Source organism: Amphiura filiformis, chromosome 7 (genome assembly GCF_039555335.1).
Source record: "Amphiura filiformis chromosome 7, Afil_fr2py, whole genome shotgun sequence".
NCBI classification, from domain to species: Eukaryota; Metazoa; Echinodermata; class Ophiuroidea; order Amphilepidida; family Amphiuridae; genus Amphiura; species Amphiura filiformis.
This window is the reverse complement of record NC_092634.1, coordinates 59645560-59666640: the sequence shown is the minus strand read 5'-3', so window position 1 is coordinate 59666640 and position 21081 is coordinate 59645560. Positions and strand designations below refer to the sequence as shown.

Sequence of the window (21081 nt, the reverse complement as noted above, 5' to 3'; positions counted from 1 at the left end):
TTTTCCGTGGTCATTTTGAATTGACCACGTTTGGGGTTGTTTTGACCCTTCAAGGGGGTTGTACTGTTTTAATTTGACCACATTCACGAGGTCATTTTAGCCACGACGAAAGTGGTCAAAAACTTAGTGGTCATTTTGCCGATACCGTCGCGCATTGATATCAGTTTCAATCTTCCGCTTTGAAAATCTCAATTCATAAATGAGTTTAAACATGAGCTGCAATTATAGTTTGTTGATTAATAAATAAAACTAATTTTTTGACCGAAGTTACCCAATTTGTCAACTTTATAATGACTTGCATTTCGGAACTATTTGCACACACGGTGTGCATCGGCTCACGTGGTAACATCAGCGCCATATTTGTTCTGATTGTGCAGCTCAGCGGATTGTCGTGTGTGCTTGTCTGCATGTGGAATATGAAAAGTTAGTTGAAAAGTGAGACTGCAAGGATGCATAGACCCTTGTCTATGCACGCAGATTCATTCCAATTTCATGCTGTCGTGGCTGGTGTCTTGGCTGCAGTTGTTATAAGCTTATATCATGTAAGCTTATAATACGTGAACTGTCATAGGCGATGACTGACTGTGTGTGAGTGTGATACACAGATGCATTTTGCAGTTTGCTGTTTATGTAATGCTTTCTCTGTGCAGAAACACACTTATGTCCTGGTGGGACCAGCATGACCATAGGCCTACTAAAAAATCCAAACAACCCCTAAATGTGGTTATTGAGTAACCCTATAAAACAACCCTTTCAAATGGGTCATTTCATTTGACCCCGAAATGAGGTCATTAAGTAACCCAATAAGGCAACCCTTTTGAAGGGGTCATTTCATTTGACCCCGAAATGTGGTAATATTTTGACCCCAATGGGGTTACTATTTGACCCAAATGCGTAGTCATTGCAATGACCCCGACCAATGGGGTCAAAATGACCCCGTTAGTGGTATGGTGTTTAGTTGATAACTATGCTGGGGTCAAAAATGACCCCGTTTGGGTCATTTTTTGACCCCGTAGTTTTAAGTGTGGCACAATTGAAATATCAGGCTACTGAATGTGTCACAGCAACAACATGGAGTTCCATAGAATTTGCATTGGCGCTGCAGGGGGTCTTTTGCACACGGTACCACAAATTCTTATTTGATCTCCATGGAGTTACCATGATTACTAAGTGATGTGGTTTTGTGTTTTTCTGAAAATGGCAATTTTGGAGTCAGTAAGATACTCTTCCTGAGCTTATTATAAGCCTTATCCCTTTAACTATACTCAGCTCCATGGACTCCCAGATTTACGTACACCTCTACCCGAATGTACACACCCCACCAGACATGCACTTACAAACGTATCTCATATATCGCACAATTCTGAGATCCTCATTTTTTCAATGATGAATGCATGAGACCGAGGTACATTAAAACCACATTACATACATTCTTTAAGTAAACAAAAATCCAAAAATAATTTTAATTGCATGATTGGCATGACACCTGATCTTGTGCAACCCAAGACAAAGCAGATATCTATTTTGAACAAGAAGTCATAATGTTGGGCTTCGATAAACATTTCCGTCGGTCAATAACCTACGCAAGCTGCGCTGTAATTATCCTTCTTCGTGCTCTCCCAGTAAATGACTATATGGCAATTGTATCTTTCACTGTACACCAGGCATATGAGCTATAAATGACTTCATATGCTCGGTTAACTAACGGTCAATGAGCTTGATAGTCCACCGCCTTCTTCTTCGCCATGTTTTTTTTTTATCGGAAGTTTATTTGCTAACAAAATCAAATAAGCGGACTGTGATCTTCACTAATTTGATGTAAGTGATATTTATTGTTGATGACCTGACGCGTTATTGTATATAGAAGTTAACATGGTTTGTCCCTGGCCCTTAACGATTTGAAAAGTTCAAGATCATCAAACTTGGTATGTGCATGTAAGTGCATAAAGTGTGTATTGTCCCCAAAGGTGCGCCAGTTCGTCCATCTTGTTATTCAAATTCTATTATATAATTCAAAATTGAATATACACATAGGTATAAGACAAATGAGAGAGCAAGGTAGTTTTTCCACTTTCTGGTTTACCATTGTGCAACAATTTCGCAACACTTCAAATCATTACATTCATTGCATAAACTTCGTCCATGTGCATCACTGCCCATGCGTATCTACACTTTTTCAGAGTGATGGGGAAAATGGACAAGGCAACTTTTAATGGGGGGGGCATTGACAAAATTGGTCACAATGGGCTAAAAAAGTACCAAAAAACAAACACGAAACCTTTAAAATTTAAATATCACGACCAGCATTTCGGGGTAGGGGCAAGACGTACCTCTCACAGGGGGAATCTACGCCACTGCCTCTAACACCTGTATTATGTGCATATAGTTGTTCAAATTGGTGACTTTAAATCGATAACGACTGAACAATAACCTGATCAACGTAATTTTACCACTAACCGCTGCACCATTGTGTAATACTTTTTCCTGCTTAAAATATGCAAAAATTCATCTTTTGTAGTTCGAAAGACGTAGAAGGCTACATACAAGTGTGTATAATGACACACACACCCACCCTAAGAGATCGAATCGTACAGATAAAGAACACACGATCTATCATAATTATCAACAAGTTCAATGTCCAAGCATGCATGCGTAATATACAATTGATGAAGCGCAGCTTACAACAGAACTACTTAGTATTATGGGTGCACATGTGTTGCAGAGTCGGCGAACGACCCCATAAAACAACTACACAATGCATAAAAACTGGGGCACACTACTTCTATATTATGCATCACGTGATCACTCTAAATCCTTGTTATTAAAGAGGGTCGATGACCGAGAAACAAGATACAAAATAGATAAGTTTCAGGTGTTTGTATCTACATCTGATACAATCTACGAGATTTCAACAGGGGCCTTTATCATAATTGATATTCAGATGTGATCACTCTAGAGATTTGTATCATAACTAATATTAAGATAATAAAAATAGTTGATATTCAGGTGTGTTGCTTGCATGGGACTTTGATTAATCTTTTGAAGATATAAATTGGACCTCGATCGTGTTTGCGCGCGAATTTTGTGTCCAATCATTGGTCGCGTATTTTTTATACGGACACAGGCTACACACCAAACTTGTCTTACACACAAGTTAAGGTGAGAGAGAGAGAGAGAGAGAGAGCTCCTTGTTTCGATTCGTAAAAGGTTTGACTTTAGTTGATTTTAATACAAAATATTGTATTTTTTAATATTCTTTGTTGTAAGTCACCTTAAACTTCCAACATCTGTTTCCCGTGAACTTTTGACGAAGTAGATTCCCAAGAAGCACTGTCAATATTGACAAGGTTATTTTAAGTTATCTCGTGTAGATAATTTTGATGAATGGGCAAAAATAATCATGAATAGAAAAGCGTACTCTGACCTTATACTGTGTACTTTATTTCTCTCAGTTTCATCGTCTATTTTTGTATAAAATTGTATGTATGCTTCGGCCACTTTTCGTCAATTAACGTTGCTGTCAAGGTTCGTCGCAATATCGTCCAACTAATTCATTTACATTAACGTCCGATTTTGACCCTTATACTTAAAACCTTAATCACAGAAGACGTGAATATGATTTTCTTATAATCAACCTAAGATTCGCACTTGTGCGCTTCTAAATAAAAACCACGAGTTAATATAGGCCTACATTTGCAAATAAATTCAGACACTTGAAAATGTTGAAACTTAAATTCTGGACTTTCATGACATTGTACCAACGTGAGAGTCTCTTCCATTAATAAGTAGCCTATTTCTTGAAATATCTTCACATTTGGTCAAGATATCTATGAATTTGGTTGTTTTTCCCCGTTTTTTTCTCTACATGATATATTGGCCTGACGACGGCAGAATATTATCTCCGCGGTCACTTCGCTTCGAGGGGTTATTGACCCACAGAGATTTTCTTTTAACATGTTTAATACGTCATCGAGTATATCTACCTTAGTTAAAAATTTAATACTTTTTTCTATCCCTCAAATCTGCTGGTTTAAAGGCGTTTCGCTATTGGCCAACCCCTCTCGTATTACTCCCTGTGATAATAAGGGTCTAAGGAATTACCAAGATACGAAGACGTAATTTGGCTCGCAAAGTTGGCATTAATTCACTCCTGAGGTGCAACACGATACTAATCTATAGGCGGTCACTGGATATCGATTTTCTTGTATTATTGATCATCTTATGATCCGCTCGTTTTTTCCCCTCCCTTTTTTCATTAGTTTGATAATACTCATAGTAGTTGCTCCTTTTATTCATGGTAGTGCCCACACTTTACTAATTAATCAGCTTTAAGCAGACATCAAACTCAGTGACAGACCACTAACCTATAGAAACACAGACCCTAGTCATGCTAGTGGAGGTGGTGGGTGGGGGTGCATGTAGACTATAGAAAAGGACCATCAAGGTGTAAATATGGCCTTTATCAGATTTATAATTATTTCAATTTCAAAGTCCATAGAGGAACTGCTTGGCATATCAAGCATACACAAAGAATCTGCAGGTCTACATCAAGATTCAACGATACCAAACGTTCCTAGATTTGGTTCGTTTGTTCGATGAGACAGGTACGAGGACAAATTCTGTGGAGGTTTGTGGTGTTTTGCAGGCCCGTAGCGTAGCCTGCGACGGACCCCCCCCCATAAATCTGCAAAAGGTCTTCAGAAAAAATAGCAAGATTGAAAAAAAAAATGTTGATAAATCATGAACTTTCTTTGAAATTTGTTATCAAATAATGATCTAAAAATCAATTGCAGAGTGGATAAAAATCTACTTTTGGCTAAGGTTTCTTTTGAAAAGGACTGCATTTGGAAAATCAGCACCCCACGAAAAAATTCTGGCTATGGGCCCTGGTGTCACGTCAACAAAGCTAATTTAATAACGTGATACAGGTTTGCTATTTCTGTACAAGGAAGTACGGAAATATATATCAATAGGGGTTCATTGAACGCCGAGTGTTTCTCTTTCGTTCAATAAAGCGCGGATATTTTTTTAAGGAAAGGAACACTATGCAAAAACAATGAACACGAAATTGAGAAGTTATTGTACTACAATGTAGTGCAAAATTAGTTATATCTGTAAGATTAAACCCAGGGATTAAACATCGGTATTGAAATGATATTATTATACACGCTTATGTTTCAATCATATCATAATAAAAACCGGGAATAAAAATTAATGCAATTACTAGTGCGTCTTAATAAATGGAATGATTTTATTTCATGGACGATTTTAATCCAATTTGTAAAACAATAGTATTTTTAATTTTTAATATTATATTTTATTTTTGTTCCAAAGAAGTTTTTCAGTTTTTGTATAAAACTGAAAATAATACGGTATTATTTTAAGTTTACAAAACCAAAAATAGTGTTGTTTTACAAATAATTTGATATAAACAATTATTGGATTCAGATCTTCCACGAAATAAAATCACTCCAAAAAACCCTCTTTACACTGCATGCTAACAGGCTGTATAAAGAATTTGCTATCCAAATCATGAAGGTAGAACTACCTTAATGTCCAAATTTCCATAAATATATAATGACAAAATTAATTTCCTTTGTTTTGATCTTGGACTTTAAAAACCGTGGCACATGCTAATGTTTTTTAATAACCCTGACAAGTCATTTAGCGAATTAACAATTGACAGGGCATTTAATCTGGGCAACAGAAAAAACATTAAGGGTATAGTGTAGTGAAAATTATTTTAAGGTTGCCAAAAGGTCGCAACCTTGCACAAATCATGTTAAATAGCCTTATCAAGGATTAAATGTTTACTATCTCACGCACAAGGATTTAGCTACAAGGCCGAGAGAAATGGACATTAATGAAAATGTGTGCATGCACAGCTTCATTGTATGTTGATGCTCACGCACATAGACTGTACTCAAGTCTCGTGATGATATTTCCTGTGTATGTCATAGAATTGTGTGGAGCTCGGGAAATTTCGTTTTTGTAAATGTGGATGCTTCACGCGTAGCGACCCCGGGGTAGCGACAGCATTTATTTTAATGAAATGTTTTTATTTAAGTCATTTGGGATAATAATTTAGCATCAGGATGGCCATAGGCTTTGCTATGGGTTGCGCGATTGTAAAGTTCTTTAAAATTAAATAATTTTAGTAAAGTAACTTCGTCCCATAAATCTTTAGGTTCAGTATCACTACAGTATTTTTTTAAAGTATTAAAAAAGTATTAAAATTCATTATTCCTCTAATCATTTTCACGTGGCAATGGGATCACAATCCTGTCACTAAACTTAAAAATTATGTCTATCAATTATCGTATCAATCATGATTTATAAATTTAAATTCAATGTGATGCGCTTCAATTCAAGAGACCTGGGTTTGTTTACAGTCTAAAAATAGATTATGATCCTCTGTGACCTAGTTTTCCGACTTGGCTGGTTTCCAGCATCCAACTAAATGTGAAACAAGTTGCCGATCAATGCTTCACAACCACAATCAACTACCGGGAATCAAATGTCCCCGTCAATGGCCGTGAGTGCAGACATGATTACGTAATCACGTAATTGTATATTTGGCAGCCAGATCAATGTTTTTTCCATGGTGGACGTTTTAATATGCACGTCTTTTTGGGGCTCATTTTAAACGATTTAAAAACATTTAAGTATTTTTTTCCTAAATAATTTTAAATTTTTCTGACTGATAGGGACCTATGCAAATTTGGGCGTCGTCATTTTTGTCAAATACCGAACTTGACGAATGATTTATCACGCAGAATGTATTTTCTAATACCTTAATTGCAAATTGGGTGTTTTTTACACTGGACAATGCGCCCTAACTATAACTAGCAACACCGTATAGGGTCTATGGATACTAGGCATCATGCATGGACATTGGACAGATGCCTTAAAGTTGCCTCTGAGCTCTCATGACAGTGAAGTTCATATAACGGTCACATTTAATTTTATGGATCGTGCTGATGAACCGACATAGAATGTTTTAATAATAACACAAGTCCAGTCGAACATAGTTCATGGATGTTTGCCCATATGACTAAGCATGCAGGCAAACTCCAGTCATTGGACATGACTCGGGGCAGGTTGCAGTCAAGTCAACACACCCACTTTTTTTCGGTCAAAAAATTGTTGTATATAGGCCTACAGTTTTTGGAATAATTTTGTCAGACGTACTGGGGACTATGTGCAGGATCTAAAAATGGTAGGTTAATTCCTTTTTTGAAATTTTGTGCTGGAAACGCGGCGCGCGCATGGATTATATTTAGATCGTATTAAATGGTGCAGCCAGTCAGCCAGCAGGTCGTGCAGCGAGCGTCTAGTTTCTAACTTCCACGACCCGTGCACACAGCGTGACCTCGGTAGCTCAATGCAGTTGCGTGGTCGAAACCCCAAATTGGAGTTCAAATTTCTCCTTAAAATATTATAAAATAATTTGCTTTTCTGCAAAATATTATATCTATATACTATATATTAGTGTTTGATGATAAAATTATGGCTTAAAACATATTTTGGAAGGTCAAACTTACCTCGGAAAAAAATCATATGATTCGCCTCAAATTTCAGTCAAGAAATGTGGTTATTTTTCACATAATATCGGATCATGATCCAGAAAAAACACAATATTTCCAAAGTTTGATCTGTTTTCCACGTAATACAAGTATTCAATTTACATGAACTATTTCCGCCCGGATAATAACACGAAAAATACCTCAACTGTCGACATCAAAATTATTTTCGTCCATGACAGAATCTAACACGAGGATAATTGTTTATCAGGTCACGACAGAGGTCAAATTTTGCGTTTACGTCATGCAAATAACCGATTGTGATTGGTCGATTGACATACAAGATCATGAATATTCAAAATTACGATAGGTAAATAAACCGGAAATAAACAATGAAGCAAACAAGCTATGTTTACCATTTTACGTGCAGCTGAAGTAATTAAAAGAAAAGGAAATGTTGAAGTGTATGCATGAAAAAAATGTAACCAGGTGGAAGTGGGGAACATTACGCTAGTTCTCCTTTATTTACTTGAAGCATGAAGCTTTGCACTGCAGAACTACGGCGATCGCGATCATTTTATTATGATCGGGGGTCAAAACAGTAAGGTACCGTTCACAAAGACTTGTTGGTTGGGGGGGGGGTGCAAAAAATTTCATCACGAAACATTTTCGGGGCCCCCTTTTCAGATCTCAATAATTTCAGGCCCTCCCTCATTTTTAATATGAAAATTATAGGTCAACCCCATACATAAATAAACTCAATTTTCCTGGGAAAATTTATGGTCATAATGTTCAGCCGCCCCCCAGGGTCAAAACTTTTAAGCCCCCCATTTTGTATGAGCACCCCCAGGCCTAACAAGTGTTTGTGAACGGTCCCTAAGCTTAAATTGATTGAATGGATGTCACACTGCCAGGCAAGATACCACACTCTTTTCTAGAAAGATCTGGGGAAATGGAATATGTTATATGTAGACCCTATTTCTTGCACTCTTGCATCTTCAGCCCAAACTAACTTGACTTTGTTCTTGTTTAAGCAGGCTTCAATGGTTTTATCAAATATTCTGGGGTAAATCAGGGATGGGTAAATCAATGATGCAACATCACACTATCATACATAAAAGTTCTATGGAATAAAGCAAGATATTATTGGTCCAGCTTCGGTAAACCATGGGTAAACACACTCAGGCTCCGGGCTCAGGCTAAGCTGCATACGGTTACCACACCTGTGGGGTAAATAGCCATATAACGGCTACAAAACACTCCATTTTGAAAATTATTTTTTATTAAAAAGAAAGCATTTCACTTTTTTAAATTTCTGAAACAGTTGTTTTATTTCTTTTTAACTTCTAGCGGTACAAACTGAATAATCAAATTACTATGGTATTTACATTTTGGAAGAGATTTATACAAATGCAATGCATTGGCAGATCATAGTCCTTCGAGAATGACCTCAGCTATGGGGGGGCTCGGCGAAGCGAGCATGTTCGGCAAAGCCGAACAACGAGGTCAAGGCCAAGTCGCTCGCTATTAATAGATTTTAACCTTAGCCGATAGTCATTCTTGAAGGACTAGCAGATCAATGAATTACTGGGCTTGATAAAACAATATTTTTCAAAAGCTGATCCTGGATAGGAAAATTGCTAAAATTCATTGTGGACATTTTCGTATCGGTACCCAACACAAGGGCATACAAGCTTAGCTGCAACATTTTCAGAACCGACTAATCGTGTTTGTGCAATAACAACTTTTCAAGTTTTCGCGTCTGCGTTCTACGCTGTATACCCCATGTGGGAAAGTTCTACGATGAACAGGAATTAACTAATTTTCATATAGATAGTTTATAACATGAAGGTGAAGCCGAGTCAAATGAACAATCCAAATCTGATGTAAATTTATGCAGGCAATTGTTCAACTATACAATGCAATAATATTTTCTTGCCGTTTTAAATATAACTGTGAGGCAACCCAAAAAGGTTGTTTTACGAGTGCATAGACTTTTAAATTAGTGTCGGTCGGTCAGGACAATTTTTTGCAAACATATTTTGAAAATTTCAGTCAAAATCAATAAATTTAGGCAAAAATAAATAAGGCTGATTTTACACAATAATTTAGCACAATAAAAAAGAAAATGATTTGTGATTTCAAGCTCAGTACCTGATATTTTAAATTAGATTGACGATGAAGTATTTCCATTGTATTCCATAACCATAATTAATAAATCAAGATCATCGTATTTATAAACTAAATATTTATTGTTCGGATTTGTTCCATTCTACGTTCCAAGCCTCTGATTTCTTTCTGCAGTACGGTGCAGGTCCAGGAATAAAATTCACAATTCCAACCACAAGACGACGCACGTCTTTGACGTCATTTCTCATCAAATACCGTCTCGGTCTCAGTCAGAGATTTGCTTCCATAATTTACAATTCAACAGTCCCCTTAAAAATAATGACAGTCTACAGTCATGACAGTGTTTTAGAGATATTTAAATATGAATTGTAGTTCCTCATCAACCACTGAAGTGCCATGTTTGTCTCTGTTGTTTTCCTCTTTGTTGTGCGGTTTTTCGTGCCTCCCGTCACGCGTCACAGATCCTGGAATTGTAAATAATATAAGATAGAACAAATAAATTAATAATTAATTAATTATTTAACAAGATAAAATAATTATAAACTTCAAACAATAACGATTTAAATTAAATTTGCAAGCCATATTATTAATGTAAAATGCTCCACATTGCTAGCTCCACAATATTATAATCATTGATTGATTTCGAGTCCATTTCAAAATCGACCCCAATTGCAAATCGTGTTTTTGCAAACTGAACCAAACCACGATGTAATGAATTTGGTATCACACGAAAGCTTACATCCTTCGCTACGTGACTAATTCACTCGTTTTTTCACATCGAATTCCGCCCGGATAATAACACGGTTTGAAGATTCCAAATTTCAACACCCCAAATTTTCATCGGAACAACTTTTCATCATCAAACAAGAACAAAAACATGTCGAATTTGGTATCATTCTACGGCAAATTTTGTAAACAAAACTACTCACCGTCCATGTTGACTCTGCTTTTGCACTAGGGGTCACAAATCGCCCTCAAAAGTTCAGACATAGTCTTTTGGTCCAGTCGCAAAGCGACTGATTATAGCGAACTCGCTGTTAGAAAATCGGTGACCTCGACTGTGTGTGTGTGACCTGCTGGCTGACTGCAGCAGGCTATAGGAGGTTTGGTTTTGGGGTTAGGATTAGGGCTATAAAACCTCTGTCTATAGGCGTCTAAGCCTTTTTACAACACTTAACCAATTTAGAGCATATAGTCATGAATTATGCAACTGATAGTGTGATGTGTATTAAAATGTGCAATTTTTGGCAGGTTAAAAAATTTCATTAAGAAAAATGAAAACTTCATACTTGGGTAGTCGGGTTGTATCGGATTTGAAAAGCGTAGAAGTTGTAGGCCTATAAGTCTTGCTTGGACAGCTACTAAATTAATATGCTCCCACGCAACTGAACAAGACATTATTAGAAGTTTAGAACATGGTGAATTCTGTAGTGTGTATTTTAAATTTTAACTAGTAATATGTTCTTTTAGTTTTATGTAGGCCCTATTTCAGATTTTCAGTGTAGGCCTTAGGTCTATCTATTAATCCATTGTGATTATTGTTAATGGTGCAAAATATGCAGATAGTCAAAACATGCTCCAGAGAACTTGCTTTTACTTGATTTATGAGCTTTTATCATAATATGTAATGTAGTTTGGTAATGCTATGCATAATACATCATAACATGTTGTATCAAAATGATTGTAAGGCTACAATCAGTTTTGATGGTTTTTGAAAAGCCTGCTTCTTCCAACTTGAATGTATAACTAGGGTCTTCTTGAAATGATTTAATAAAATATGATTATTTATGACATGAATCAACAAAATGTGGATCCTAAGTTACATTTGATGTGGCACTATGTCCAAATCACTGGAACCTGCCGGGGTACCAATCATTTTGATAGCCTGTAGGCCCTATGTACCCAAACTAATGAGTTGTGTTTGTTTTTTTATTTCCTAATATTGGCAGTTAGAGGGCTGTGTCATTTATTTTTCTTTGGAAGTGGTGTCCAAAATATCTATATGTGGGGGGTCATATTTTTTGGCAAATAGGATGGTCTTAAAATTAATGTTTTGGTCATAAAGTTTCTTCTTTTAACAAATAAGATGGGAAATAGGTAATTTAATTCAGGCTTCATTTAATTAAAATATTTCAGTCAAAAGCCTAAAACTTGAGAACTTCTGGGGGGCTCTGCTTCAAAAACCCACATCATAGCGCATCATTATGTTACTTGTAAACCAAATTGACTTCAGTCACCGGCATTTGGGATACCCCATCCACAGAAAATGATAACACCTTATAATTATTGTCATCAACATTTCAGTTTTTCAAAACTTTATATTTATACACCAGTATTTATTTTCTTCTCTGTTGCAGATATTATCCAAGAATGAAAGAACTACTTCCCAGAGGCTGTCAATCAAGCCATGGTATCCATGGTAACAGTGAAGCCAACAAACCAACTCCTGAACTACCTAGTATATCTTCTTCGCATTCCTCATTAGTAGGTCTTCTGCGAGACTCGAACGAAGATCCTGAGATGGCGGACCCTACTCAGAACTGTGGTCAAGTGACAACGCCTGTCCCTCGGCCCTGTACATGTCACAGTGCAATTGTCTTAAAACCAGATCAGGAAGGTAAAATGGACTTGAACTTAGCCAATTGGCTGACAAGATGCGTGCATTTTACCAAGAGCATTCCAGATATCTCCAAGTTGCCGCACAAAGACCAGGTTCTGTTGTTGACATCAGCATGGAAAGAATTGGTACTGCTCTATATGGCACAGAATGGGTTTGACTTTGATTTCATGTTTCAATCTCAGATCCATCATACGCAACATGATAGTGGTAGCTCTGGTAAGCACCACGATTGCGTCTCAAGACTTTGGATAGAGGGCGTACCGACAATCAAGAGCGTGGAACAGTTGAGATTTATTTTGAGAAAGTTTGCTGAAATGCAGCCAGATGATAAGGAGTATGCCGTGCTTAGGTTGCTGTTGTTACTCAATGCTGGTAAGAATTAAAACTATCTATAAAAGGAGAAGAAAAAAGTGAATTGATGAATTTAACAGAGACAAAATTGTTAGGCATGCACATAAATTTTTTTTTTATTATCGCCCAGAGGATTTTCATGAATTGATGAGGGAGAGAGGTGTTTTTTCTTCAATGTAAAATTGGCATTGTTGAAAGTTTTTTGTTGTGCTTGAGAAAAACAAGAAGGTAATTTTTCTTTTATTCAAATGTGAAATTCTGACCACGGGCTGGGATAAACTCCCTTAAGTTCCAAAAATCCTTGTTCTCTAAAACTTACTTCTCTGCAGACCTATAGTTTTAAAGCAAGGGGTACATGGTGAAAATGTGGCGAGGGATGTGCCATATAGGGATGGGGTGCATTTTCAGGGGATTTTTTGTATTTTTCATTGTTTTATAGCAAAATTAATCTCTTTTTGGGCCTCTTTTTCATCTAAATTTGTCTATTTTTGGGTATGTATCCCAGGCACACATCCATTCCAAAACCCACCCCAGACTTACAAAAGGATTTGTACCATTGTGATTTGGAAACACTATGGACCACAATGGCCTCATACCAGTGGCATAGTTTAATAACCGCAATTAAACAACCATGGTGTAAAATTTGACCTCAAGTTGCAGAGTATGAGTTTTTGTACCCAAATTTGCAAAGGTCATTCAATGAATGTACAAATGTATTGGGGTTGAAGAACTGTGCCTTGATAGATGAGCATGTTGTCCCAGGCATGTTGTGGATCCTAGTGAAATGCAGGGGACAAAGCAGAGTGAATGAAAACTTGCAGGGAGAAAATTGATGATACCCTGAGCAACCCAGCAATATAATTGAGCACTGCTCTACTTGACCTGGGTCTGGACACTGTGATTTGGCCCAGTCTTATTATATTCCAGTATTACATTCCCCAGCGGCCTGGTGATCATGCTCAAATGTCTATACAAAATTAACTGCCCTGGCCTCCTATCCCAAGGGAAATACAAGTCCAGTTTTTGCTTTCCACTGGCTTTTTACCATAACCACCTTGGTGACCTTACAGCAATTGCAATAATCCAAGAAACTTCTTCAAATTACTTCTTCAGTCAATCTCCAATTTGAGGTTGTGTAAATAAGACTGAATTTGATCTCAATTTAAAGTTTAGTCATAACAATGAAAATTACCAACTTTTTTTTTAAAGGTCATAAAATTTTGTACTGAAAATTAGTTTCACAGTGAGGGTTAAAATGACAGTGGTTGATGAATATTTGATGCCAAGTGAACCTGTGACATGGTTTCTGCTGCATGCATGATGGCACATGATGCTGCTCTAGCTACAGGTTATGCATAATTATCATTTTGGTCACTACCAGAATCACAAAATCCTAATTACAGTGCAGTGTAGCCTATGGCTGAGAAGACATATTAGATTTCGGACTATGGCAAAGCACTTGGTTTAGGGACCATCCAATATTTATGCCGGGGTGAGAGGGAGTTTTGACAAAAAAATTTGGATTCCCCATTGTGTCTTGTCAAAATTTTTGGATTCCACCACTGTTTTCCCATTTTTAGATCTGACTACACAAAATTCTGTTAAGGGGAACATGATCTAACAGTTTGCACTCAACAGGAATGCGATTTCTCCTTGAATGGGAGGAATTCCTCACAGATTATTTCAAATTTTACAAAAGTATAGGAGATCATTTATTTTTCCTCCTTTTTTGACCTTTTCCTCCTTTTTTGTTTGAAACTCCTGTCTCATGCGTGGCTTAAGATTGAGACAAATAAAGCTGACACACAAGGGAATGGTATGGGTTCTATCATAAGGGGTGTCACTCCATATGCATAATCAGGGTTCGAATTCGGCTGTATCGCATAGCAGTTTGCTCCTTATTTTGAAGCAACTGCTACCCAATTTTGCATTTGTATAGCATTTTTTATAGTGCTTTAGTATGTGGAAAAGTATCCCGATTATGATGAATTAGCCAAAAACTGCTACGCAAAATTTTTAAACAAATTCAAACCCTGTGCATGATTTTTTCTCTGAAGGGGGAACTGCAGGTTTTTAGTTAAATTTTTAAACCAATTCGAACCCTGTGCATGATTTTTCTCTGAAGGGGAACTGCAGGTTTTTAGTTATGGCTAAAAATGGAAAAAATATGGCTCCTGTGTGCTGTCATCCCACTGCCTGAACACCAACTAAATCAAAGGACCTCAAAACAATTTTGCCTTAAATAGTTTCACTGTATTACCATCAGCCTAGCTCCAGATACATGCACTGTCCATCTTGAGGAGATGTTGCCACTTAACCTTTTCATAATACTCCATCCACTCCAGGCTGCCAGCCAGGTATCATCATCCATCTGCCCATCCCGTCTCCTCCCTCCCTCATGCATTGCATGTCTCCTTTCACCTGGGCCATGTGCAGGGTACATTAATCCATTCCATGCTCATATAATTGACTTATCTGCCTATTACACTATCAGAAGCTTGTCTGTAATTTATAACTGCAATAAAGAAGTGGAAATTGAAAATAAATTCAATTTTTGTAGCACTTATCAGCCTTTTATGTCTAGACACATTCTCTGGCGCGAAATTAACCCTGAGCACTACCTGCCTATCTAACGTTGCCTCTGATTGGTCAATTATATGATATTTTCACTTTAATGACCAATCAGAATGGAGCTTTGCAAATAATTCACCCCAATTTTTTTGTGTGGTGAAGTTATTCTAAACAATGTTGCTGATTGGGCTAATTCAATAATGAAAACTTCTTTTTGGCCAATCAGAAGGTAGTTCTCATGGGGTTAAGAATCATTTGGATGTTAGATGACAACAATATGAAATGTTGAAGTAGCTCAAATAAAAAGGCATGCAATAAGGCATGCTTACATATTGTATGCTGTTCTAATGTGTTCTTGGGAATTACAGTGAGACTGGGCTATTCCCTTTAAAATCCATACACCCCTGACATGACATTATCTCCTCCACAGAGGGGTGTAGATTTCAAATGCAGTCACCTATTACCCCATCTGAAATTCACACTCCCTGTGTGGAGATTATGGTCATATATTCTATAGGGGGTGTATGGATTTCAACTGGAATAGCTCTCAATCAAATCAAATGAAAGGTGATGGTTCAATATATAGCTACTTATTAAATGTATAAGTCTTTTTCATTAAAACATGTTTTTGTCCATAAAATTCATTATACATGGATGGCAGGTGAAGGCCAGGTGAATAAGGGGAAATTAATGCACAGATAAGAAGCCATTTTGAATTCAAATTTGAGATTTGGTCAGAAATATCACTTACCTGAAAAAAAAAAATCATTTGGTTTTATCTGAAAATTTGCCCATCTGTTGGAGTTGAGATAAAAAGACAAATTAGGAAATACAACAATATCTGTCAATTATCTGAATTAAAGCTAGAAAGGGTACTTTAGGTTTTATAAGAGAGCACGGAATACTAATAGGATTAGAGTTAGGGTTAGGTAAGGGTTAGGGTTAAGATTAGAGTTAGGATTTGTTTGGTGCTCTCTTACACGAAGGATACACCATAATTTAGCCACAAAAAAGTATAGATCCCCACCCCACAATGATTAACAAGCAGCCTGAATTTAACTCTCTGGTCTTTCAGATATTTTACTTTTAATGAGGTCGCAAGACTGAAGCATATGGTTGCATGGATTGGATTGCCTTAAATATTGCCTCCGATGTTAATTACTAAAAGGCAAGGAACATAATAAAAGTGGGGCAGTGACAAGATCCAAGCCACTCCAGTAGCAGCAGTCCTACTTTCCCAATCAATTGCCTCAGTGCCAGCGAGCGTGTAAACTGACCAATGGCCAAACAGTAGCGTGTGATATGCGACACATCCCCTGGTATCCTCACACATTTCCATTTAAACACCCCTGGGTAACACTCTTGAGATGCGGGTTAAGACGATTTCACACTTCATCTACTATGAGCAAAAATACTCTCAATTCCAATTGCACAGTCTGTGACCTACATTCAATAATCTTAGCATAAAAATTGACCTCAATTTGTTGGGTATGAGTTTCAATACCCAACTTGTTCAAAGGTCATTCTGTTATGTATAAGCATATTGGAGTTAAGGAACTGTGTCTTCACAGATGAGCATGTTTGATGGCTACTATGAGCCACAATGATCTCATCTCCAATTGCACAGTTCAATGGCCTCCATTTCACAATTAAAGCTTAAAATTTGACCTCAAATTGTGGAGTATGAGTTTTGTACCCAACACATTCAAAGGTCATTTAATGAATGTACAAAACATATGAGGTTATGAACTGTGGCCTCTTAGATGAGCATGTTGAAGATGCTCCTGACAACAGATGCAGTTGAATTTTAAGTAACAGGTTTAAATAAAGATCTATGCCAGGATGCTAACTCTAAGTGTTTCAAGTGGCACTTACAAATCTATGGCCTCTTCTGGAACAACGTCCCTACTGCTGGGCATTTTGTTAGTGGTCAGGAGAGGAGAATTGCTTAACTCTGCTTTACAAAGTCAACAATGTGCAGAATCTGTAATGTTATCAGGGTTGTCAACTTTTTGGCGCGAGATATTGTCAAACAGGGGCATACTGGGATGCAAATATTGCCTACCAACTAAAATTGTTAATTAATGACCCCTGACAAAAAAAACGGTCAAAATATAAATTTTTGACAATGCGTAAGGGTGTGCCGGTAAAGTGCCCAAATGTGTGATAAAAAATGTATGAGACTCGCACCAGATGCGTGAGAGTTGCGGCCATGAGAAAGAGCATTTTGCCTTCGGGAGGTACTGAGGCAGTTTTTGTTGGACAGTGGACACATCAAGTGGTGTAGCATCATAGGGCCACATGCCCTCTCCAATTAGTATGAACATTTTTAAAACCCCATAGGAAAATTGCTAAAAAATATCTTGTACCCCCTCCCCCCATCAAGCCTAGTGCCCTCCAATCATGGTTGGTGACCCTCCCCCAAAGATGACTCACACTACTCCACTGATAACAGATGATTGTAAAACTGGTTTTGAACATTTGTTTTCATTTCTTGTTTTACTAGTTTTTCAAGGAGAGCATGATCAAGTAAATAAAAAACCCTTTAAAAGGGAAAGCAGGCATGTATTCATAAGGGGTCAAGTAATATGGATGCATATTGTCTTGCACTTAACAGTCACAAATGTAATGGTATCCTGTGTCTAAAGAAAGGCTTTCCCGACAATCAGCCTTCAAACTTGTCTCGGGACTTGCATAAGCTTCATTTAAGCATTGAGCAACCACTAACCTTATAAATCTACATTTTTATTTCCTTTATCCAGATCTGCGAGGATTATCGAACATGGCTTCAGTGGAATCATCCAATGAGAGAGCTCATACAGCATTGATGGAGTATGAATCAATTCGATATTCGTCCAATCCTCTTCGCCTTTCACACCTCCTTCTCCTTCTGCCGGGTGTACGGGGTTTTAGCACAAGAGTCTTTGAAAACCTATTTTATCATCACCTCGTAGGCGACACTACCGTAGAATCTGTACTCGTCCAGTTACTCTCGGACTAAAAATACGGTCACTATATGACCACAAGATGGCGCTGTTTATGTAAAGATATATACACAGTAAGACTTTACGGGGAGACTAGCGGATAGAATTACAGCAATAATCAGGAGATTTGCTAGTCTCTCACACATGCACTCAGTGTGAAATATTTATTTATATGTACCAGTCTGAAAAGAACGTTTTGGGTGCAAGTCATACCAAAAACAAATATTGCACTTGGTTTTAAAAACCTGTTATATTATTATTATGTATACATATGTATCAAACTGCAATTTTCAAAACATTCTGTAGTGTACTTATTATATATAGATTCAACTCAAAATATTATTAGTGGCTATTGTTAGAAGTTTATTCTTAACACTACCAGTACTGTAAACGTTGAAATTTTTGCATGTGTAATTTTTCACGCTTTGCCAACTTTGATCAGATTCACTTGTTTTTAAATACACAATTCTAAGCTGATATACATTGAATTATACACAAAAAAGAATATATTCACAAGTTATATTTTCACAGAATCTGCTTGGAATGCGAAAAGCGTGAAAATAAATGCAGCGCGAAAATTTTCACTTTTACAGTATGAGCCAAAATGGATTCATGTCCAGTGGCAAAGTTCATTGACCTCAAAAATCACCCTTAAGTTGAGGAGTATGAGTTTTTGTACCCAGCACACTCAAAGGTCATTTAATGAATGTGTAAATGTACGGGGGGTTACATAACTGTGTCCTTATAGATGAGTATGTTCCAGACCCGTGTAAGCCTAAAAGGTATCTCAGTACTTTTCAAGCTCAAGAAAATATAACTTTGATAAAACAGTATAGATAGACTGGCGGTGACTGTCTTTATAAGTCCATGACACATAATCACTGATTTTCTTTAAAATCCTTCATAAATCCTATAGGCCTTGCCAAGACACACTCATATCGAGAGGTCAGCTAGAGTAGTAATTAAACTAAAAGCCTATATCTTTGAAAGAGACATATTGTGAGCTTATCTGCTATTGAACAGTTTTTTGGAATAAAGCTCCGGATCCAGAACTTAATTACATTATCATGAATTTTTACACAAAAGACACTGAATTACGTTTAACTATTTCTGATGGTGATTATGTTTTAAACAAACTTGCCAAAATAAGGGAGACATATTTGTGAAATCTCACAATGGCTCTTTAATTGAGGCATTTTATGCACAAGTTAAGAAGTACAAAGCAGAGCAATGTTGCTTTGGTATGATCATCGCATCCTTCTATGTTTATTTTCAAATTAACTTGAGGTTAAGATGCAGGAGTTACGACACCTAGACCATTGCTTTATTTAGATGAATTAAGCTTTTGTAGATTTAGAATGCTACTTGAAAATTAAAACAATGCAAGAACTTTTTAATTTACTGTGATTGCAGGACAATCATACAAGAAAGAAAGGTGTAGGCCTATAAATTGTACTGAGGTAAATGTTTAAGTAGTCTCTGAAACTTGTTTTGTTGGCTTACATTGTACACACACTTGAGCAGAAAGTAACAAGAAATGTCTATAAAAAGGCAATGTGGGATATTCTGTGAATTATTGTTTGAATGTGAATTGTTTACTTGTGTAGATAAGTGGTCAGGTTAGTGATGGTTTCTTTTTGGCATCACTATGAACCAAAATAATACTCTCATTTCCAGTGGCTAAATTCAGTGACCTCTATTGAACATCAGAGCTCAAAATTTGACCTCAAGTTGTGGTATATGAGTTTTGTACCCAACACATTCAAAGGTCACTTTATGAATGAACACACATATTAGGGTCAAGGAACTTTGTCTTGGCACATGAGGTTGTTTGATATTGGGTCATTCTATTTGAAATCCATACACTCCCTATGGAAGACATTACCTTAATCTTCCACACAGGGAGGGTGAATTTCAAATGGAGTTATCTGAATTGGTGACTCCGTTTGAAATCTACACCCCCTGTGTGGGAGTTTAAGGTCATGACTCATGTGTTCTATAGGGGGTGCATGGATGTCAACTGAAATAGCACATTAATAGTGGTGGTGTCGTAACAACAATGGTGATGTTAGAACATAGGACTACACTGCAGGTAATTCTGAATTAGCGAGTTACGGTCATATCATACTAGAAGTCGCAGCGTGCTATTCAAAAATTGTTAGTGATCAATCACTGGTAACATTTTCACAATCGCTACCAGTGTTCAGTCCTGGCTAGCGATGTAGCGATAAAGTTGCCTGCTTACTTGATGCTATATGGCATGCTAGCGACTTTTCGATATTGCCACTGTTTCCATAAGTGATGTCACAAAATAAACTGTATGCTCCATGCGATTGCCTAGTGTGAGCCCCTTTAAGGGGGTACTACACCCCTGGCCAATTTTGTGCCTATTTTTGCATTTTTCTCAAAAATTATAGGACATTGGTGACATAATATAATTTATACATATCTTACTTGTCCCCTAATGCGCTATAATTGTTGAGAAAAATGCAAAAATAGGCACAAATTTGGGCAGGGGTGTAGTACCCCCTTAAGATCAGAAAAAGTAATATCCAGTGTTAAATACTGTTAGCATGCACAAATGATTACTTAACAGCACTAAGACATTTGTCTTATGAAATATTTTGCTTTTGTCCTGCACGTACGCCACTAATAGCCCACTATATGTGTTGTGACCGACGATTTTGTTTGTACCAGGTGTCAGTGGTATGCGGTTCAATAGAGCATTACTGTATGTACATTAATGAGTCTGGCATCATGTGTGTTGTAATTAAAATGGTACATAAATGATGATACATTAATGATTGATGAATGGTACATAGAACAATGATATCGGGACATTAATGATGCCCACTAATTATCAGAAAGTTGCAATTTACATAAGTAACATGTGACACTAATG

The 21081-nt window shown here is 37.0% G+C and overlaps 1 protein-coding gene across 2 annotated transcripts in view; it reads left to right on the top strand.

Moving 5' to 3' along the window:
- LOC140157411 (retinoic acid receptor RXR-gamma-like) overlaps positions 1-20609 on the top strand; it is a 70030-nt gene extending 49421 nt beyond the window's left edge. For both annotated transcript variants that reach the window (XM_072180596.1, XM_072180595.1), the window contains exons 2-3: positions 12011-12645; positions 17958-20609. In XM_072180596.1, the coding sequence (XP_072036697.1) occupies positions 12024-12645; positions 17958-18196 (861 nt within the window). In that variant the 5' untranslated portion in view covers positions 12011-12023 and the 3' untranslated portion in view covers positions 18197-20609. The remainder of the gene's footprint in view (positions 1-12010; positions 12646-17957) is intronic.
- The last annotated feature ends 472 nt before the right edge of the window (positions 20610-21081 follow it).